Genomic DNA, 18,505 nt, shown 5'->3' on the forward strand with positions numbered 1-18,505 from the left:
GGCATATATCTGAAATGAAGTCTTTGTTTGCACAGTAGTTTGCACACATACTTTCCTTTACCTGTGTCTTTTTAGTATTTTCTCAATAGCAGACCTTCCACGCAGATCACATGCAATACTAATGCCAAATAAATTGAAATTACAAGTGATAGTAGTAATAGGACTAGTAATGTGAAGAAGAAGGATAAAGATAAGAATAACGAAAAGAAGATTGGAAGTTACAGGATTTTTCTACTTCGATCTGAAAAAATGTAACTTCACAAAGTAGGTTGCTATCTGATTAGATGAATATCTGCAGTTACTAAATTACTAGTGATTCCAGTTGAATGGTGATAATTTGGCAGTTAATCAGAAAGCACTATTATTGAAATCTACCCCATTTGGACCAAAAAAATTATATGCAAGACTGGTGTTACTTGTTTTTCTATTTTAAGAAACAGTAGTTTTGACACTATGTGTTCCTTCTTCTAGACCAGTGGTTCCCAAAGTGGGCAGTACCACCCCCTGGGGGGGGGATTACCTAGGGGGGCACTAAGAGGCAAGAGGGAAGCAGGGGGCGCTAGAGGCAGGGCTCCTTCAACTGTGTTGTTCACTAATTTACAATAGATCAAGCTATGGCACCCTGCTGGCAAATTTGGTGGAAACTATCAGAATTTCCCCCCAGACTTTGAAGAGCTGGTACCACTGGATCAAGTTCATCAGTTTTGTTGAATCAATTTCAACTAAAAAGTTTTAATTTGATTTTGAACAGATGTGCAATTAATTGTTACTGTTTTGAAATTTTACTGTTATTATCTTCTTTAGTGAGTCATGCAAACCCCTATTTTGAATAAGGCTTTTTATAGGATAGGGTAGGGGGCGCTGGGGTTGTGTTTGTGGAACCAAGGGGGCGGTGGGCCGAAACGTTTGGGAACCACTGTTCTAGACAAATGAATTCCCTGAGAATAAAAAGGCCTCTCTCCTTATTCCCCAACACAGTTCTTATGTGTCTACTTTTCAAAAAAATTATTTTGGCAAGACTATTCAGACATAGACTTTTTTTTTTTAATTTACCAGCTATTATATTAATCAAAGTCTTCATTTCATTTGCTAAGATAAAAACAGAACCCTTCAGTGTTTCTAAATATCCAGAGAAGTACTGTAAACTAAACTGAAATGATGGCACAGTGCTGAGGCGGGGGGAGAGTTACTTTTTTCCCCATTTTGTTTTTCAGTACATTCCCCTCCCAGCTGCTAGTAGTTTCAGTATGGGGAAAAAAAGAAGACAAGGCATCCCTATTGTACCTGTATGTTCTCCTATTGCAACTTGGGGAAAGCAAATGCTATTCAAGAAAAATAGTACAAGGGAAAAGTATTAGCATATACACATTGCAGCCAGACTCCCAATTCGTCTCTTCCCTCCACAGCTGCTGGAGGATCGAGTATGGATCCCCAATGTAGCATGCATTTTACTCATGAAATGAGTAACTGACCATTCTGGACCTAGTTTGGGCAACCCCAACACATGGTTGATCACGCAGACGTGCAGTCTACCCTCAAGCTTTAAGGCAGCAGGGTTCAGCATGACTGGTAATGTTGAACCCAGTTAACTCCGCGCACACCACTGTAACCTATGAAATCCCCAAGAACCACCTGGATGTCATAAATGTTGAATGTATTGACTGTTTGAGACAAATATGCACTGTGTAATTTGCCTTGAATCTCAGTGCGAAAGGCAGACGATAAATGATGTAAATAAATAAATAAATAAATAAATAGCTCAGTAACTCAGTAACTGCCACCCTGTGGAACAATTCTAAGTGACCTCTGTGGGGAAACTGTCATGTACAATTTTCTAAATTCTGGACAAATAATCATAAATAATAATATGGTAATGCATGGCTTAGGTTTCTCCCTGGTTCTTGGTCCTCAGGACTTGGAAATGCATTTCCTTGAAACTATCCCTTACACAGTGCAGACCTCAGCAGAGTTATACCCTTCTAAATCCATGCACTTAAAAGGGTGTCGCTCTGTTCGGGACAGCACTATTTAGGTTTTAAAGCATAATTGATGTCAGGAATATAAATAATTCAGGTGAACAATTTTTTAACTTAAAAAAACTGTGAACTCATATGCAGGGAAAGTGAAGACAGAAGAACTATTTGTGGAACGTTCTACACACTACAACACTTGCAGTATGTAAGACTCACCTTTTTAAAAAAAATTGTGAATTTACAATGAAGTAAGTTAACAAAAGGGCTTTAAATATGGATAGCAATTAAAAATATATGAGGATGAAAAGACAGGGATAACTGATTTAGGACAAGGATTATTTCTTGCTTGTGAAGAAATGAGCTCCTTTCCATATTCTTACAGCACATTTTGCAATTGTTCATCTCCATTTGAATTGCAAATGCAAAAGATCTTTTGGGGCCACAAAACCTTAATGCTCCAGGCTCAGAATTTAGAAACAAAAAGAATATTAGCTCAATGTAAACTTGGAAAGGCTTCTAAAGATAAAGGTAAAAATAGTTCCCTGTGCAAGCACTGGGTCATTACTGACCCATGGGGTGACATCACATCCTAGTGTTTACTAGGCAGACTATATTTACGGGGGATCACAGGACATGCACAGAGTAATAACCATATGGGTCAGTGGGCTTCCAGTGGGAGCGCCAGCGTGGTGTAGTGGTTAAGAGCGGTGGTTTGGAGTGATGGACTCTGATGTGGTGAACTGGATTTGTTTCTCCACTCCTATGCATGAAGCCAGCTGGGTGACCTTGGGCTAGTCACAGCTCTCTCAGCCCCACCTAACTCACAGGGTGTCTGTTGTGGGGAGGGGAAGGAGACTGTAAACCGGTTTGATTCTTCCTTAAGTGGTAGAGAAAGTCGGCATATAAAAAGCAACTCTTCTTCTTCCCTCAGCAGAGCTGTCCTGACAGAACTGTTCCCTTCCCCCTCCTCACTGCATCCCACCAGCCCATGTGGCTATCAGTCCACATGACTCCCACATCTTTAGGTATCAACTTTCCCAGGATCTGATGGGACTGCTGAGAAGAAAGGAAAGTGGGGAAGATCTGTGATCCATATATAAGCAGATAGCTGTCTATCAGAAGCTCTCATAAAGGGCACACCTTGATAACCTTCTTTTTCCTTACTTCTCTTTTCTTTGAACACGGAGTAAGGGATGTCATGTGATGATGATGATATCCTCACTGGCTTATTTTTCTCTGCTTCTGTGAAGGGCACTTAAAGCCATGTCTGTGAATAGGCTTGCCATCTGCCCACTGGGGATGGGGCATCTCCCTTCCCAGCTCCTGTTGCACTCTGGTTGCCGACAGGACAGAAGAAGAAAAAACCATCAGACGACAGTGTTACATCAGTTCAGGGAAAAACCTAGAAGTGACATCACACCTCTGTAGGAATTACCAAAACTCTATGGTAAAACCTACTGGCGTTCCCTTATCCCCACCCGCCTGGACTCCTGCTTGTTGCCATCTGGCTGGCATCCCTACCTGTGTATGTTCACCTTTTTTCATGAGTCCTGACCTTGTTCTATACAGCAGTGCAATTGTAATTAAATAGGCATACCTTGTTCTGCTGTTTGATTTCACATAGCTTTCTTATTTTGTGGCTCTCATCGCATTTTTCAAAGGTACTACTTCTAATGATACTGTGATGACAGACGTTATCTAATATGTTCAGCCACTTAGCCAAGTAATTACTGACTTAATTACCCTCAGCCTGTATGTGCAATCATCTTCTGGTTCTCTTTTTCAGATATCGGTAATACTGTGGCCTGCTTGACAGAGAAGATGTCTCTTCAGATGATACCAACTATTAACAACTCTTCCCTGATCCAACCAGGATTTTCTTTGCTGAACTTCAATGGCCAAGTTTTCTTGTTTGGACAGAAAGGCTGGCCAAAGAGGTCCTGTCCTACTGGGGTTTTCCTTCTTGATTTCAAAAAGGATGAGCTCAAACTGAGGCCAGCGTCCTTCTCCAAAGATTCCTGCTACCTTCCCCCTTTGCGTTACCCTGCGGTCTGCACAATGAAAAGCAGTACGGAGGCTGAGAAAGGCCAGTACATCATCCATGGAGGGAAAAATCCAAACAATGAACTTTCTGATAAATTGTACATCATGAACATAGCAAGCAAAACTAGCAAGAAATCCACCTTTAGATGCATTGAGAAGGAATTGGTTGGAGAGATCCCTGAAGCTAGATACGGCCATACAGTTGATGTGGTTTATAATCAAGGGAAAAAAATGATTGTTATAGTGGGAGGGAGGTCATACATGGCTCTTGGACAAAGGACCACAGAAAACTGGAACAGAGTGGTCGACTGCATGCCACAGATTTTTCTGGTTGACCCTGAGTTTGGATGCTGTACTTCATACGTTCTCTCAGAACTTCAGAGTGGATTCTCTTTTCATCTCTCCCTTGCCAGAAATGATACCATCTACATCATAGGGGGCCATTCCATTGAAACTAACACCAGACCTCCAAACCTCTATAAGATAAAAATTGATCTCCCCATAGGCAGCCCGGCTGTGAACTGCTGTGTCTTGTCTGGGGGGATTTCGGTTTCCAGCGCCATTGTGTCACAGGTGAAAGAAAATGAATTTGTCATTGTTGGGGGTTACCATTCTGACAACCAGAAAAGAATGGTTTGTAATACAATAAACCTAGAAGATAACAAGATAGTGATAATGGGAAGGGAGGCACCAGAATGGACCCCAGATATCAAGCACTGCAAGATATGGTTTGGGAGTGATATGGGAAATGGAATTGTACTGCTCGGTATACCAGGGGACAACAGGCAGTTAAATTTAGATGCAAATTATTTTTATATGTTGAGATGCAAAGAAGTAGGAGAAAGTGAGCAGGACTCTGAAGAGATGACCCAAGTATGCAGTCAAAGTTCTACAGAAGATCCAGGAGATTCCACTCCTTTTGAAGATTCAGAGGAATTTTCTTTCAGCTTTGACAGTATCAGCTATATTGATACTCATAATGAAGATGATGAAGAAGATGAGTCAGAAGGCTACTGGATCACCTGCTCTAAAAGCTGTGATGTTGATATCAATACCTGGGTGCCCTTCTACTCAACAGAGCTCAACAAGCCAGCAATGATCTTCTGTTCAAATGGAGACGGCCATTGGGTCCATGCCCAATGCATGGAACTGTCTGAGAACATGTTGCTTCACCTTTCTCAGGTAAATGTCAAATACTTCTGCAATGAACATGTACCTTTCACCAGGGATCTGCAAACTCCCAAGGAGAAGATACCAGTGGAAAAGCAACCAATGAAAGCATTGCGCAGGAGAACCCCCATGAAGATAGCCACTCCTATGAAAAAGTCCTTTATCCGAAAACTATTTGAATAGGTTCACACTGGGATTAACTTTTTAGCTGAGACACAGCACTGATATCCCGAACCAAAGACTGCTTCCTACTAGTGCTTTGATTGTTCTTTCATTTTAATGGATTTTTTTTCTAGATTAATAAAGTGTAAACTTCAGTTTGGGTTATAAAAGCCTTTATACTACCTAGCAGAGATGTACACAGAAATTTTCTCCAGATTGTTTTTGGTTCATTTGTTTAATTAGTTTTACTCATTATATTTTAAATGGTTATTATTACACCTGTTTGGACTCGTTATTTTATTTGGACTCTAAATATTGTCGAAGGCTTTCACAGTCAGAGTTCATTGGTTCTTGTAGGTTATCCTGGCTGTGTGACCGTGGTCTTGGTATTTTCTTTCCTGACGTTTCACCAGCAGCTGTGGCAGGCATCTTCAGAGGAGTAACACTGAAGGACAGTGTCTCTCAGTGTCAAGTGTGTAGGAAGAGTAATATATAGTCAGAAAGGGGTTGGGTTTGAGCTGAATCACAGCTGCTGGCGAAACGTCAGGAAAGAAAATACCAAGACCACGGTCACACAGCCCGGATAACCTATACGAACCAATTATTTGGACTCTGTTTGGACTCTTTATTCTATTTTATTTGTGTCCATTGGGTTCAACAGGGAACACATTTCTGTCTGCAACTATATTGTTTTCAGTCCAATTTCAATCCAATGTGGTTTATACTGTTCCATCCAGAGATGCTTCCTGCCAAATTTCAGGCAAACAAGAAGTGTCTCTTTTTCATTAGCTATTAAAAGTTTCATTTACAGAACAGGCACAGGGAAGCTTGAATATGGAGTGTGAGTTTTCCCTCTTTTCCCAGGGTTCTCAGTTGTGTATGGAGGGGTTGGACAGCCCAACAATGCGCGAACTCTCGCTCGGTTTTACTCTCCGTGTTACTCTGAGATTATTGTGTGATATGTGGTAGAAGGAAGCTCACATGTTGTTAAATCTTGCCACAGTGAAAGAGGTAACACATCACCTACAGCTTTGGCACTATTGCAGACCTCACTCTAGCTTACAGAGTATAAAACTGACTTCATCTTCCTCTGGCATTTTTCCAATGGAAGAGTAGTTTGTTATGAAGTGCGGGATTAATTTGTACAAGGTGGTTGCTCTTGTTCTGTGTCTGATTGAGAGACTATGTAGGGTAGATTCTATTATGCAGAAGAGGTAAAAAGTCTGGCCATCAAAAATAATTAATAAGTATAATTATTCAATTATTATCAATTATTATAATCAATCAATAAGTGTGTGTGTGGTCCCAGGTGTAACTGCAGAGCTGGGGGGGGGGGTTGCAAGATGAGAGCCCATAGTAGGCTTGGGGGAGCCCAGGTGTGCATGGAAGCTACAAAGACACTTCAAGCCAGACTATAACAACAAATACTTCTTTATTGCCATGAGCTGATATAATGTAGCTGTGCCCCATGTTGGGACAGTTCCGCATCACTTCCCTGCTTTCTCTACATCTTAGGTCCCATCAGCTCTTCCTCTGCCAGTTCTGCCCAGCACTACCTCGTTTAAGGCTGGACCTGCCCTAGGAAGCTAGCCCTTCCTGCCCCCCCCCCCCAGTCTCCAGCTCCTCCCTCAGAGGCCATGGGGCACACCCTCTCAACCCAACATTGCCAATACTACAACCAGCCCCACATGACATTATGTATGCCCAGCCACACCCCACATCCCACTGGTTGTTCTTCTGTATCGGCCTCTGCATTGCCTGCCAAGACTACCAATGCTTGCCTAGGGAGCCCTGTCTGCCATCTCCCAGCCAGGAGTCCTGCCCCCAGAAAAGACCCAGTCAGCACATAAGTTACATAGCACAATACAGAGGGAAACCCCATTTATTGTATTAAAGCCATAAAGAGTTGAAGACAGGTATTGAACTAATGCTGTAGATTAGTTTACTCACATTGGTGGCTGTGTGACTTTGGATTGTAATACTCAACATCAAAAACAATGCTGACTTGGGTCCAGTCTCCATGGATAGAGTGCCATAGTCAGACCACTTTGCTCTGAAGGTCTGTTTGGGACTCCCAACTCCTCCTTGTTTAGGTGATAATCTCCTGCCTACGTGTAATACAGTGAGTGAACTAGAGACCCTTTGGCTGCCTTCAGGTCCAATATTAGATCATTTCAGGTGCCTCTCACACTCTGACATGGACAGGATCTTTTCAGCTGCGAAGCCAAAAACTTGTCTCCTTGACTTCCTGGCTGGTCAAGGCTAGCCTGGGAGGAGTACAAGAGAGCCAGCATGGTGTAGTGGTTAGGAGCAGTGGACTCTAATCTGGAGAACTGGGTTGGTTTCCCCACTCCTACACATGAAGCCAGCTGGGTGACCTTGGGCTAGTCACAGTTATCTCTGAACTCTCTCAGCCTCACTTGCCTCACAAGGTGTCTGTTGTGGGGAGAGCAAGGGAAGGAGATTATAAGCCGGTTTGATTCTCCTTAAAAGGTAGAAAAAGTTGGCATATAAAAAACCAAGGCCGAAAACGCACGGGCACTTACTCCGGTTTCTTCCCAGTGTCCTCCCCATTCCAGCCAGGATCAGTTCAAACCGGGCGGGGAGACAATCTGTGCGCAGAACCTCTCTTGATCCGTGGCGAGTCAGCGTGCTGATCTGCCCGTCAAAACAGAAAACGCTGGAGACACGCACTTCCTGGCCGTTCAGCAAAGCATGCTCCCGGTGGTGATTGGCCGACTCGCTGACTCACTGACCAATGACAGCCCTGTGCTCCCACTTTTCAAAAAATTTGGAAACAAAAGGGGGTGAGGTTGCGCAGGGAGGGGTTTGGAGGCGTGTGGGACGTCGTGACTGCCGAAGAATAGGCTCCTGTTCATCTGAAGGGAGCCAGGGGTAACGGTTTGGGTCCTCAATCGCTAAGACAGGTTCATTTTAGGTCGACACAACGCTCGGCCAGCAGCATCCAAGGTCTCGTCCGTTTGCGAGAATTTGGTCCGGCTTGAAAATGGAAAAAAGCAGGGAGGAGACTGGGCGGAGACAGGAGTAAGTGCCCGTGCGTTTTCGGCCCAACTCTTCTTCTTCCTCCTCCTCCCTTGGAAGACTTTATAAACTGACCTCTGACTTCAGGGGTCTTTCCAGGATGTTAACAGAGGCAGTGGCGAAGCCGCTCTTGAAAATAATTGGATCCACTCGATCCTGCCAAGTACTGCGCAGTATCGAAGTTATCATTTCTCGGCAAGGTAGTTGAGAGAGTGGCAGCAGAAGAGTTGCAGGAATTTCTGGAGGAAACATTGGCACTGGATCCATTTCAATCTGGTTTCTGGTCTGGCCATGGGATGGAGAAAATGCTGGTCACTCTCACAGATGATCTCCAGAGACAACTGGATCAGGGTGGGTTGGCACTGCTTGTGTTACTCGATCTCACAACAGTGTTTGACATGGTTGACTGAGAGCTGTTGACCAACCGCCTCACCGGCATTGGAGTGCATGGGACAGCCCTTCAATGGCTGTCTTCATTTCTCCATGGCCAGGGACAGAGGGTGGCAATTGGGGAGAAGGTTTCCACATGCCACCCATCAGTGTGCTTCGTCAGCTGCACTGGCTCCAGACTGAATTCTGGATCAAGTTCAAGGTTTCGGTTCTAACCTTCAAAGCCCTAACTACTGTATCTTCGGGACTGCCTCTCCCAATATAACCTTTGTAAGGCTAAATAGCCTTACAATTGGCAAATAACAATCTATTAGAAATCCCTGGCCCAAACAGTGTCTGGCTTTCCTTGGCCAGGGCCTTCTCGGCCCTAGCACCAGCCTGGTGGAACCCTCTGTCTAGTGAGACCCGGGCCCTGTGGGATTTAGATGAGTTCCACAGGGCCTGTAAGATGGAGGTATTCTGCCAGGCTTATGGCTGAAGGCAGTGACGGTATCATCTAGATGCTGGCCTCCCCCCTCCCCACCCCACCCCTCCCCTTCCCTCCTCTCCCCCCTGTTTCCCCTTCTTTTCCCTATTTTCCCTTCCTGGTCTTTTCCTACCTTTTTGTCCTCTCAGTTTTCCCTATATGTCTTATTGTTAGCTGCAGTCCACTCTCCTTCCTGAGATATGCTATTAAAGCAGATAACTGTTGCTGTAGTGACATCCCTCCCTACAGGCAATACATTTTGGCACCAAAGATAGGATTTGAGGGGGGAAATTAAAATTCAATGTTTTAACTTTTGTAGCACTATGTTCCATTGTATATTTAATTGGGGTTGTTAGCTGCCCGAGCCTGGCCTGGCCGGGGGAGGGAAGGGTATAAATAAAAGTTGGGGTTTTTATTATTATTATTACTCTGACATGTTAAGAAAATCTCCTATAGGCGATTCATTTCTGTGTAGAAGTATGCATGAATCTCATGTGTAGATTACTGTGTGTGTGTGTGTGTGTGTGTGTGTGTGTGTGTGTGTGTGTGTGTGTTACAAGGGGAGCATATTGATTGCTGGTATCATGTGGAAGACTTGGATGGGGAAATCTGGATTGAAATTTCTCATGTAGCTTTGGGCAAGTCACTGTTTCTCCGCTTAACTTACCTGACGGAATCGTTACGAGAATAAAACGAAATTGGTCTGAGCTTCTTCAAAGAGCATGTGAGAACGCAATTATTTATACACATGCAATCAACATTCATGTGTGATCTTCACCGATGCATGTTGGATAATCCACAGACATGACTTCGCTATAGGAGTTTTGTTATGTGCAAAGGTCACCTCAGCTACTCCTTTATCTTCAGCTAAAATTGTGGACAGCCGTTTGGAGAGAAGACCGCCTCCCTGGATGCCTAAATCATGACTCTTTAAAGTAACTTAAAAATAAATCAGTCAGTCATTCCACATTTGCTCAGTCTGTAGTTATAAGATGCATAAACAACTGAAAAACATTTCCCACAACATAGTCATATTATGTAAGTACCAAGCAGAGAGTGCGTTGCTTTTCATTTGCCTACAATAAGTGTAAATTACTGAACAAGAGTATGATCACGTCACATTCTGTCACATTCCCATCTACTTCCAGAAGAGTCTCTTTGATTAAGCAGCCCTGTTTATTTTGTTTATATTCACTTACCACTCTTTCACTGGACAGCTGTATTTGTGATTCTGCTAGCCAAGATAGCTAGTTGTGTGGGTCAAAGCTGCTTACTGTGCAACCCTACAGTCCTACTCACTTACAACAACTGCACACCTACTCCTTCAATCAAATAATCCACAGCCAACTCCCCAAGTAACTATGTAAGTAAAACATCACTTGTCACACATAATTTCTGATACAACCTATTTATCCCCATCTCCCTCCAGGCCAGAGACCATAAGGGTTTCAGGGGGACAGGGGACATAATTACGCTCTAGTGGATTCTGCGTCTTCTGCACCTTTATGTATCATTAGGAATGATGCAGTAGAAAATAGGAGATAAAGGTATCCTTGGACAGTGGAGAGGAGGAAGTGACAGAAAAACAAATATGAGAAGAGAGAAAAATGGACTGGGCTGGTAGAACACACACTTTTTTAAAAACCCTATAAATTAAATGCAACATTATTTTGATTTTAAATATTGCTTTTCAACTTTTTAAAGAGTGGAACTGTAGGAGGAAAGACCACAGAGGGGAAAGGAGGATGGCAAGAAGAGGAGATTTGGTTTGCTGGAGAAAACAGGCTTACTGCCTCTGTCTCCTCTTTCCTCATGGTCCAGTGATAGGGTTGCCATGTCCCTCTTTGCCACCAGTGGGAGATTTTTGGGGTGGAGCCTGAGGAGGGTGGGGTTTGGGGAGGGGAGGGACTTCAACGCCATAGAGTCCAATTGCCATCGGCTGGAGATCAGTTGTAATAGTAGGAGATATCCTGCTAATACCTGGAGGTTTGGCAACCCTATCGAGTGAGGAGATCGCTAGTTTTTCAACACAGCACACAGCCTAGACAGGAGAAGCATTTTTGAGCAGAGAAAATGAGAAATGACTGGCAGGACTTTCCCCTGTGAGCCAGCATCATGAGCCAGCTTGTTTGCAACTTACCAGCCATATTGGTTTTTTATATATATATCAAAACCTTTATTGGCATAAAATATTGGTTTTTTATGCAGATTTGTTTCCCCGTGGTCACCCCTGCTGACTGCTTAAGGGCTTCCTATTGATTATGCATGCCTTTTCTGCCCGTCAGAGGTCGCCTCACTCTCCCTGCGCGTTTTGCCCATGTTTTCCAGATTCTAGTTAAAACAGCCTCTGGAAAACATGGGCGAAACATGTGGGGAGAGCGAGGCAACCTCTCACTGTCGGAAAAGGCATGCATAATCAACAGGAAGCCCCGAAGCAGCTGGCAGGGGTGACCGCAGGGAAACATCCCTGCATAAAAGGCCATCGTCTCAGGCTAAGAACATTTTCCTAGGAGCAAATCCCACTGAATAAAACGAGACTTGCTTCTTGTTAAACAAGGCCCGTGAACGCACTAGCCACTTACCTCACAAGTTACACGTGTCCAGTACGCAAGTATCCAAAACGCCTTTAAATTCCTGTTCCCACCGCGCCTCCTTTCTCCGCTGCATTTGAAAAGCCCAGACCGGCACGCTCCCACGCATGCCCAGTCGGCGCTCCAAGCAAGGACGGCAATTGGTCCAGCGTTAGTAAGGGAGGCGGGGGGAGTGCGGGGGTTGGCTGGCAGCAGGAAGTGGATTTAATACTCATTGCATGTTCCCACTTTAAGGCTGCGGAGGTGGAAGACGTTTTATTTTTTTAATTCGACGAATAAGCGGATGCTCTTAACGTGGCGAAATTGCGCTCTGGAGACGTCCTCGGAATCCTTCGGGCTAGTTGCAGTGGGAACATGCAAGGAAAGCCCGCAGAAGCCGGCGCCGCAAATGCTAAGTGCGGACATGGCCCTGCTTAGGAGATTACTCTCCCAAGTATGTTCCAACCAAGACTCCATCCTGGAGTGTATTGCTAGCTGGCTCCCCAAGGCTATAGCTATGACTTCTCCTCATTTGGCTTCAATTGCTCAGAAGCACTCTGTGTTCACAAAGCATGTCTTCGCCCAGGAGGAACTCATTAAAACCCACTCAGTCCTGGAGCAGAATAGGCTTGTCCTATCTATATTTGATGTAACTCCTCGCACAATGATCATGATCAGATCCAGCCAAAACTGTTGTTACCAGAGCTTTATTCAGTATAGGAAATTGCAAGGACCATATCAAGGCTAGGTGGGACCCGAGAGATGGGATGCAGCAGTCTGGGTTCAATCAGTGCCTGGAAGCTAACATGTACACTTTGTGTTTCATTATGGAAGAAAAGTAGTATAGCAAAGTCATGATCAAGGCTACACAAAGTGGTATTTAATTCCTGGTAATGTGAAGTTTGTTTTTGTACCTGAAGGGCTGTTCACTCTGCCATTCCACTGATCAGGACATCCTGTCTTGTGCAAATAACAACACGGTTTTCAGTTGAAATCCTTGCTATGACTGAGATTCTGATCCACAATAATCCCTTACTTACTTATTTAGATAATTCACAGTGGGTAGCCATGTTAGTCTGTCTGCAGTAGTAGAAAAGAGCAAGAGTCCAGTAGCACCTTAAAGACTAACAAAAATATTTTCTGGCAGGGTATGAGCTTTCGTGAGCCACAGCTCACTTCTTCAGATACAGATAGAATGTGAATACATCTGTCTTTAAGTAGAGGAGAGTGAATTCAGAGAAGCATTAGTATGTAAATGTTAACAGTATGTAAATGTGAATAGCAGGCATGGTGGGATTAGGTGTGGTTTGCAGAAGAGTCTGTGATGTCCAGGGGAGAGATGGGTGTGGAGAAATCAGCATTGGTAATAAGCCATGAATGCAAGGTCTAACATTTACATACTAATGCTTGTCTGAATTCACACTCCTCTACTTAAAGACAGATGGATTCACATTCTAGCTGTATCTGAAGAAGTGAGCTGTGGCTCACGAAAGCTCATACCCTGCCAGAAAATATTTTTGTTAGTCTTTAAGATGCTACTGGACTCTTGCTCTTTTCTATTACTTATTTAGAGTGTGCTGTGGCAGTGACCATTTGGGATTACAGCTCAAGGGTCCATTTCCTCCAGCTAACTCATGATGGGAAGTAATTGTTCCTTTTTCAGGCATTTATTGACTCTATTCAAGTAGGTCAACCTTATTCGCTTTCAATCTTTTACCCTTTTGAGTGAATCTCATTTTCATTTTTGCTCTGCATGGTCTCTCTGACATTCTTGGGCCTTCTGGCCTCATTTTGTAATAAAATCCACACACACACACCTTTCTTCAGGCTATATCTTCTGTGCATGTACTTCCTGTATACTCTTTAAGCTTCTTGTACATATGTAAGGATATTTTGTAACGGCCTATGGCTAAACAAATACATGAATTCTCTCTCTGTGTACTCATGCATGTACTCACAAATGTACTTCCTGAAAACCTATGCCACAATAAATTTGTTATTTTTGAAAGTGCCACTGGACTGTCATACTTTTTTCTTTATTATGAATGAAATGATGCTAAACATAACCAGTAAAACGCTTGTATGGTAAATTGCTGGAAAATAGGGCCAAAGCATAAGAGAAGGCATCTCTTTCTTTAGTCCTGACTTGGATGGCCCAAGCTAGCTCGATCTCATCAGATCTCAGAAGCTAAACAGGGTCGTTCTGGTAACTACTTGGATGGGAGACCACCAAGGAAATCAAAGGTTGCTTTGCAGAGGCAGGCAGTTGCAAATCACTTCTAACTTCTCTTGCACTGAAAACCCTACTTACAGGATCACCATAAGTTGGCTTTCATTTGACAGCACTTTCTACCACAACTCCTACTTTAAAAGCAGCCGTGGGGTGAGGGTGTGATGTTGGCACTGAGGGGAAAGGATATTTAACTTTTTCCCCTATTGTCATTGCTGTGATATAGTTACCCTTTCTCCCCTACTTATGCTTATGGTTGTGCCAGGAAGGAAACAGGAGTCATTGGGAAGCAGAGAGAAAGGTAAGAGGCACTCAACCAGTGGGTTGGAAAGGGAGGTGGAAAGATGGGAAATAAAGAGAAAGGGTGATGAAAATGGAAGGGGATGCTAGGGTGAATATTGGGTAAATGGGCAGAAGCAAATTTGGAATGAAAGATGGGCAAGGCTAGAGGAAAAAGAGTTAGTGCTAAGGGAACGAATAGGTGTGCAGCAGGTTGGGCAGGAAGGAGGGAAATGAGGTAGAGGAGAATGGAAGGGAGTATGGGAAGGAGTGCTTGGATCCTCCCATCCCCCAAACATTGTCTTATCCTGTCTATACAATGTTGTAAGTTTTTAACTGTTATCATATTAATGTGTGGTAAATATCCTTTCCCGGGAGCGTGAGATTTATGCAGCAGAAGAAAAGCAAAGAAAAGCTAAATAAACATACAGAAAAGCTAAATAAGTATGAATCAAACAGTTTATTCAAAGTTAAAATATAAAATACAAAGTTTTATAATATAAACCAGAGTAAAAAATAAAATTCCTGGACAAATGTCTGACATAACACTTGAAAATCCATCATGGAGTGGCCAGTTCTCACCATGAAAAAATCTCATGGTTTGAAGAAGTCCCTTGACTCTTATGATGGCAAAGTTAAGAACTCAGGACTTGCTTAAATCCTTAAAAATGAAAAGATGAATGAATGAGAATCACTGTTGTTGTTGTCTTAAGTTAGGCAGCGCCCTAATGAAGCAATTCCCCTGCAGGGAGCTGGATCTAGAGGTCCTTTTCTGTTGCTGTGAGCATTTTACACCAGAAAAAGAAGAGCAGTCTTCACCCATTCCATGCTCCCACTGCAACCCACTGAATTCCCTGAAATTCTGCTTCTGGAGGGACAAGGAACACTCAAGAGCAACAGGGTAGGGGGTCTGCAGTAGGAAGGAGGAATTGACAAAGATTGATCTTCCTTTCTGCTGATGGAAAACAACCTTTGGATCCAACCCAGAGAGCTCCCAGTGGGTTGAAAGTACTCACTGCACTGGGGCTGGCAATTCCTTGATTCTGTCATTCCTCACCTTGCAGCCAGAGTTTGAATACAGAACTGCGGTGTGCTGTAAAACCTTGGAAAGTGGTGATCAGGTAAACAGGAAGTCCATGTTTGTATTCATTGAAAAATAATAATGACATTAGTTTCGTAATTGGTGGATTGGAAAGACTAACTGACAGGTTTAGAATATTTACGGCAGGCAACGCTGAAATCAAGCACAATTCCATTAACTTCAATAGTGATTACGCTAACAAAGAATACAGTAGAATGGAAAACAGTGCCCATTGGCAAAACGTCGAGCAGGTCACCTTACAACCACCAGTCTCCTGATCCACGAGCCAATGAAATCAAAGTGACATTGAAGAATTAATTCAGCTTAATGAACGTGTTGAATTAATTAACTTAGCTTAAATCCAAGTTCTTTGGCAGTGGGCCGGCTGCCTGATAAAACACCTCATACAAGACAATAAAACTACAGAAAATGAGGGGCGGGGGTTTCAGCACACTTGAACAACAAAATTTCTCATCCAACAAAGTAAGCATCTGAGGTATTTATTCCAATGGTTAAGACTAGAAAAGAAATGCAGTTTTCAGAGTAGGAAGACTATACGTTGTTTTCACCTATTTAAAGTTGTTGCACAGCCCTGCTTCCCAAACTTCACAGCAAACCATTCATTTTGTCATGAGTCAGCACAAATCACATTTCTTGGTGATCAAACAATCACTTGTGTTCAGATGCTGGTCCCACTGTGCTTTTTGCCATTCTTCACAAAAGAATCACTTGAAGGTGTGGTTTTGTTTTGTTTTTGTTGTTTTTTGGGGGCTAAACATTTAAACTAAATAGATGCCTTATTTAAATGATGTGAGACAAAGAGAAGACAAACTAAATCCAAGTTTATACAAAACCAAAAAAAAAAAAAAGTACTGACTACAACCAGCCACCCTCTACTTTCCTTGGCAGCATACCAGACGTCATGCCTGCCAAGTGGGGATATAAGTGTAACTTCCAAACTAATAGCTTAGATCAGAATATTTTACATGGTTTTGTTCTAAGGCACAAATATAACAAAGAAGCAATGTGGTTGAGAGTACTAGGGCAAACATATACTGAGTCAAGTACAGCCTTATCCATGAGGGAAATTGGAGTCAGTAGGCCAAATATTCAGCAACATTTCTAGTTTCACAAGTGTTGAATAGGGACCACAGTGCAGGCATGTGTATTTGCCCTAGCCATGGATAGATTTCTCTGCACATTCCTTGCTTCACCCATGTATGCCAACAGGATATAGAAGGGTGCGTTGGAACAGTTTTGACATACAGCCATGCAGTTGCAGAGCCTAAAGCTATGAGGTAGAAAAAGTTATGAAGATCAGTGTTTGACAGTTAAAATATCGTGCAAAAGGAAGTCCTGATTTTGCTGAGCCTACTTGACTTGTCTGTAAATGAAATGTAGCCTCTTTATAGTGGCTTATGCAGTGGTTAAACATCAGCCAAGTCGACAGTGCAAGATTCTCCAAATGTCAATAATCCATAGACACAGCAACAAAGACCTGAAAAATCTGCTGCTGATGCTGAATATATCCTTTTCCCCAATACAATCCAAAATACAGAGGAATTGCTCCTTTTTCCTAGTGCAAACTTACTCTTGTAGGAGGAATCCTGACACTGTCAGAAACATTGTCAAAGTAACTACCACTGGAATTTCAAAGACTCAGCATTTTGTTTGCTCCCCTGCTCTGGCCACCTCAATTCTTCATCAATCATACACATTCAAATAATAAACATGCAGAAAAGTATGACCATAGACAATTTTAAAATAAAAATAAAACATTTACACAATAAAATGTAATTTTCTAATCTGGAACCTGCTTCCCTACCAACACCTTGTAATCCTCTTGTGCATATCATATTTATATAGCAAATCCGTACTTAAAACGCAACAATATGATCGGGCAAAATGTATTCACGCTGTCAGACAGCTCAGCTCAAATGCATTGGCTTGAATCCAGCACATTTCTACGGGCTGAAGGATTCCCATCTGCAGAGCACAAGTTTCTCATCTTCCTTTTCCTGCTGTAGCCTAAAATGCCCCTGAAATGCTACTCCCAAATGTCCTTTTTTCTCTCAAGAACAACATTTTGAATGGCATTTCAGGCTACAATATGAGGGGAGAGGGAAGAAAGTCATGCTCAGTAGGCAGATGTCCTTCTGCTTAAGCCATTGCATGGAATTGTCCTATGTATTTTAACGTACACCAATGCAGCAAGGTGGATCCACGTTTGCAAGTACATAACTGATACCAATGAAAGTGTACATCTCCATCTGTATCACGATGCTCATCCAAACCTAACTGAACTGGCTGAAAGTGGCTTTTAATGCAGGTAGTGTGCAACTAGAGACTTTAAGACCTTCAAATATGCTTAGCATCAGATCAGAAGCACTAATTCAGGATCAGAAAACTACTATTTTAAAAGTAAAGAACAAATACAGATAGTAGTCAAAGCAGACAACCACAAAGGATATAAAGCATTGGCACCGTCTGCTATAGAGATAAACAGTGTTGACTAAAAAGAAATTGAGTAAAAGAACATTAAAAGATAAAATATTACATTTGCTTTTTCCTGAACTTGCCAGCAAAATGTAGTAAAAAGTGTGTGCTCTAGTGAGCAGAATACCCTGGATAGGCATCCTAGTGTATTTTTTTTAAAAAGTTAATGAAGGAACAAATAGATAAGCAGCAACCAGATGTATAAATTATGTTAATCACAATCCCTCAAGGCAGTTAAAACCAAAGCTTACATTTAAGCAAGCTTAGTTACATCAAATCAGTGGGATTTCTTGCGCACTTATACAGCTGCTGTTGTTTAGTGTGCAAGTAGATGTTACATGAAATTAGGGGTTCCTCTCCAACCCATAGCCCAACATCTCTTTCTGCCTGTCTTCCTTATAACATAGAGTTAAGTAAAACGTGTGCCATGACATCATTGTGCTTGGAGTTTCTCAACCTGGCTCTATTTCATTGGCCACCACTTGTGAGGAATCTGAAAGCGCAAAGGGTTATGACATCATATCCATGTGTTTGTTTTTCACTGGATGGTAAGAAGGAGAGAAAGAAAAATGTGTGGAACTGTGTCTCGTGAAGAATTAGATA

The 18,505-nt window shown here is 42.7% G+C and overlaps 1 protein-coding gene across 1 annotated transcript; it reads left to right on the top strand.

Annotated features, from left to right (window-relative positions):
• The first annotated feature begins 3,779 nt into the window (after window positions 1-3,779).
• RAG2 (recombination activating 2) lies at window positions 3,780-5,374 on the top strand. Its single transcript, XM_056852184.1, has one exon. The coding sequence runs from the start codon at window positions 3,795-3,797 to the stop codon at window positions 5,367-5,369; it is 1,575 nt and encodes a 524-aa protein (XP_056708162.1). The 5' UTR covers window positions 3,780-3,794; the 3' UTR covers window positions 5,370-5,374.
• Window positions 5,375-18,505: the final 13,131 nt, after the last annotated feature.

The sequence above is a fragment of the Euleptes europaea genome, chromosome 6 (genome assembly GCF_029931775.1).
Source record: "Euleptes europaea isolate rEulEur1 chromosome 6, rEulEur1.hap1, whole genome shotgun sequence".
In the NCBI taxonomy this organism is placed as follows: Eukaryota; Metazoa; Chordata; class Lepidosauria; order Squamata; family Sphaerodactylidae; genus Euleptes; species Euleptes europaea.

Coding starts and splice junctions, on each gene's coding strand:
- RAG2 (XM_056852184.1), top strand. CDS start 3,795: ATGTCTCTTCAGATGATACCAACTATTAACAACTCTTCCCTGATCCAA.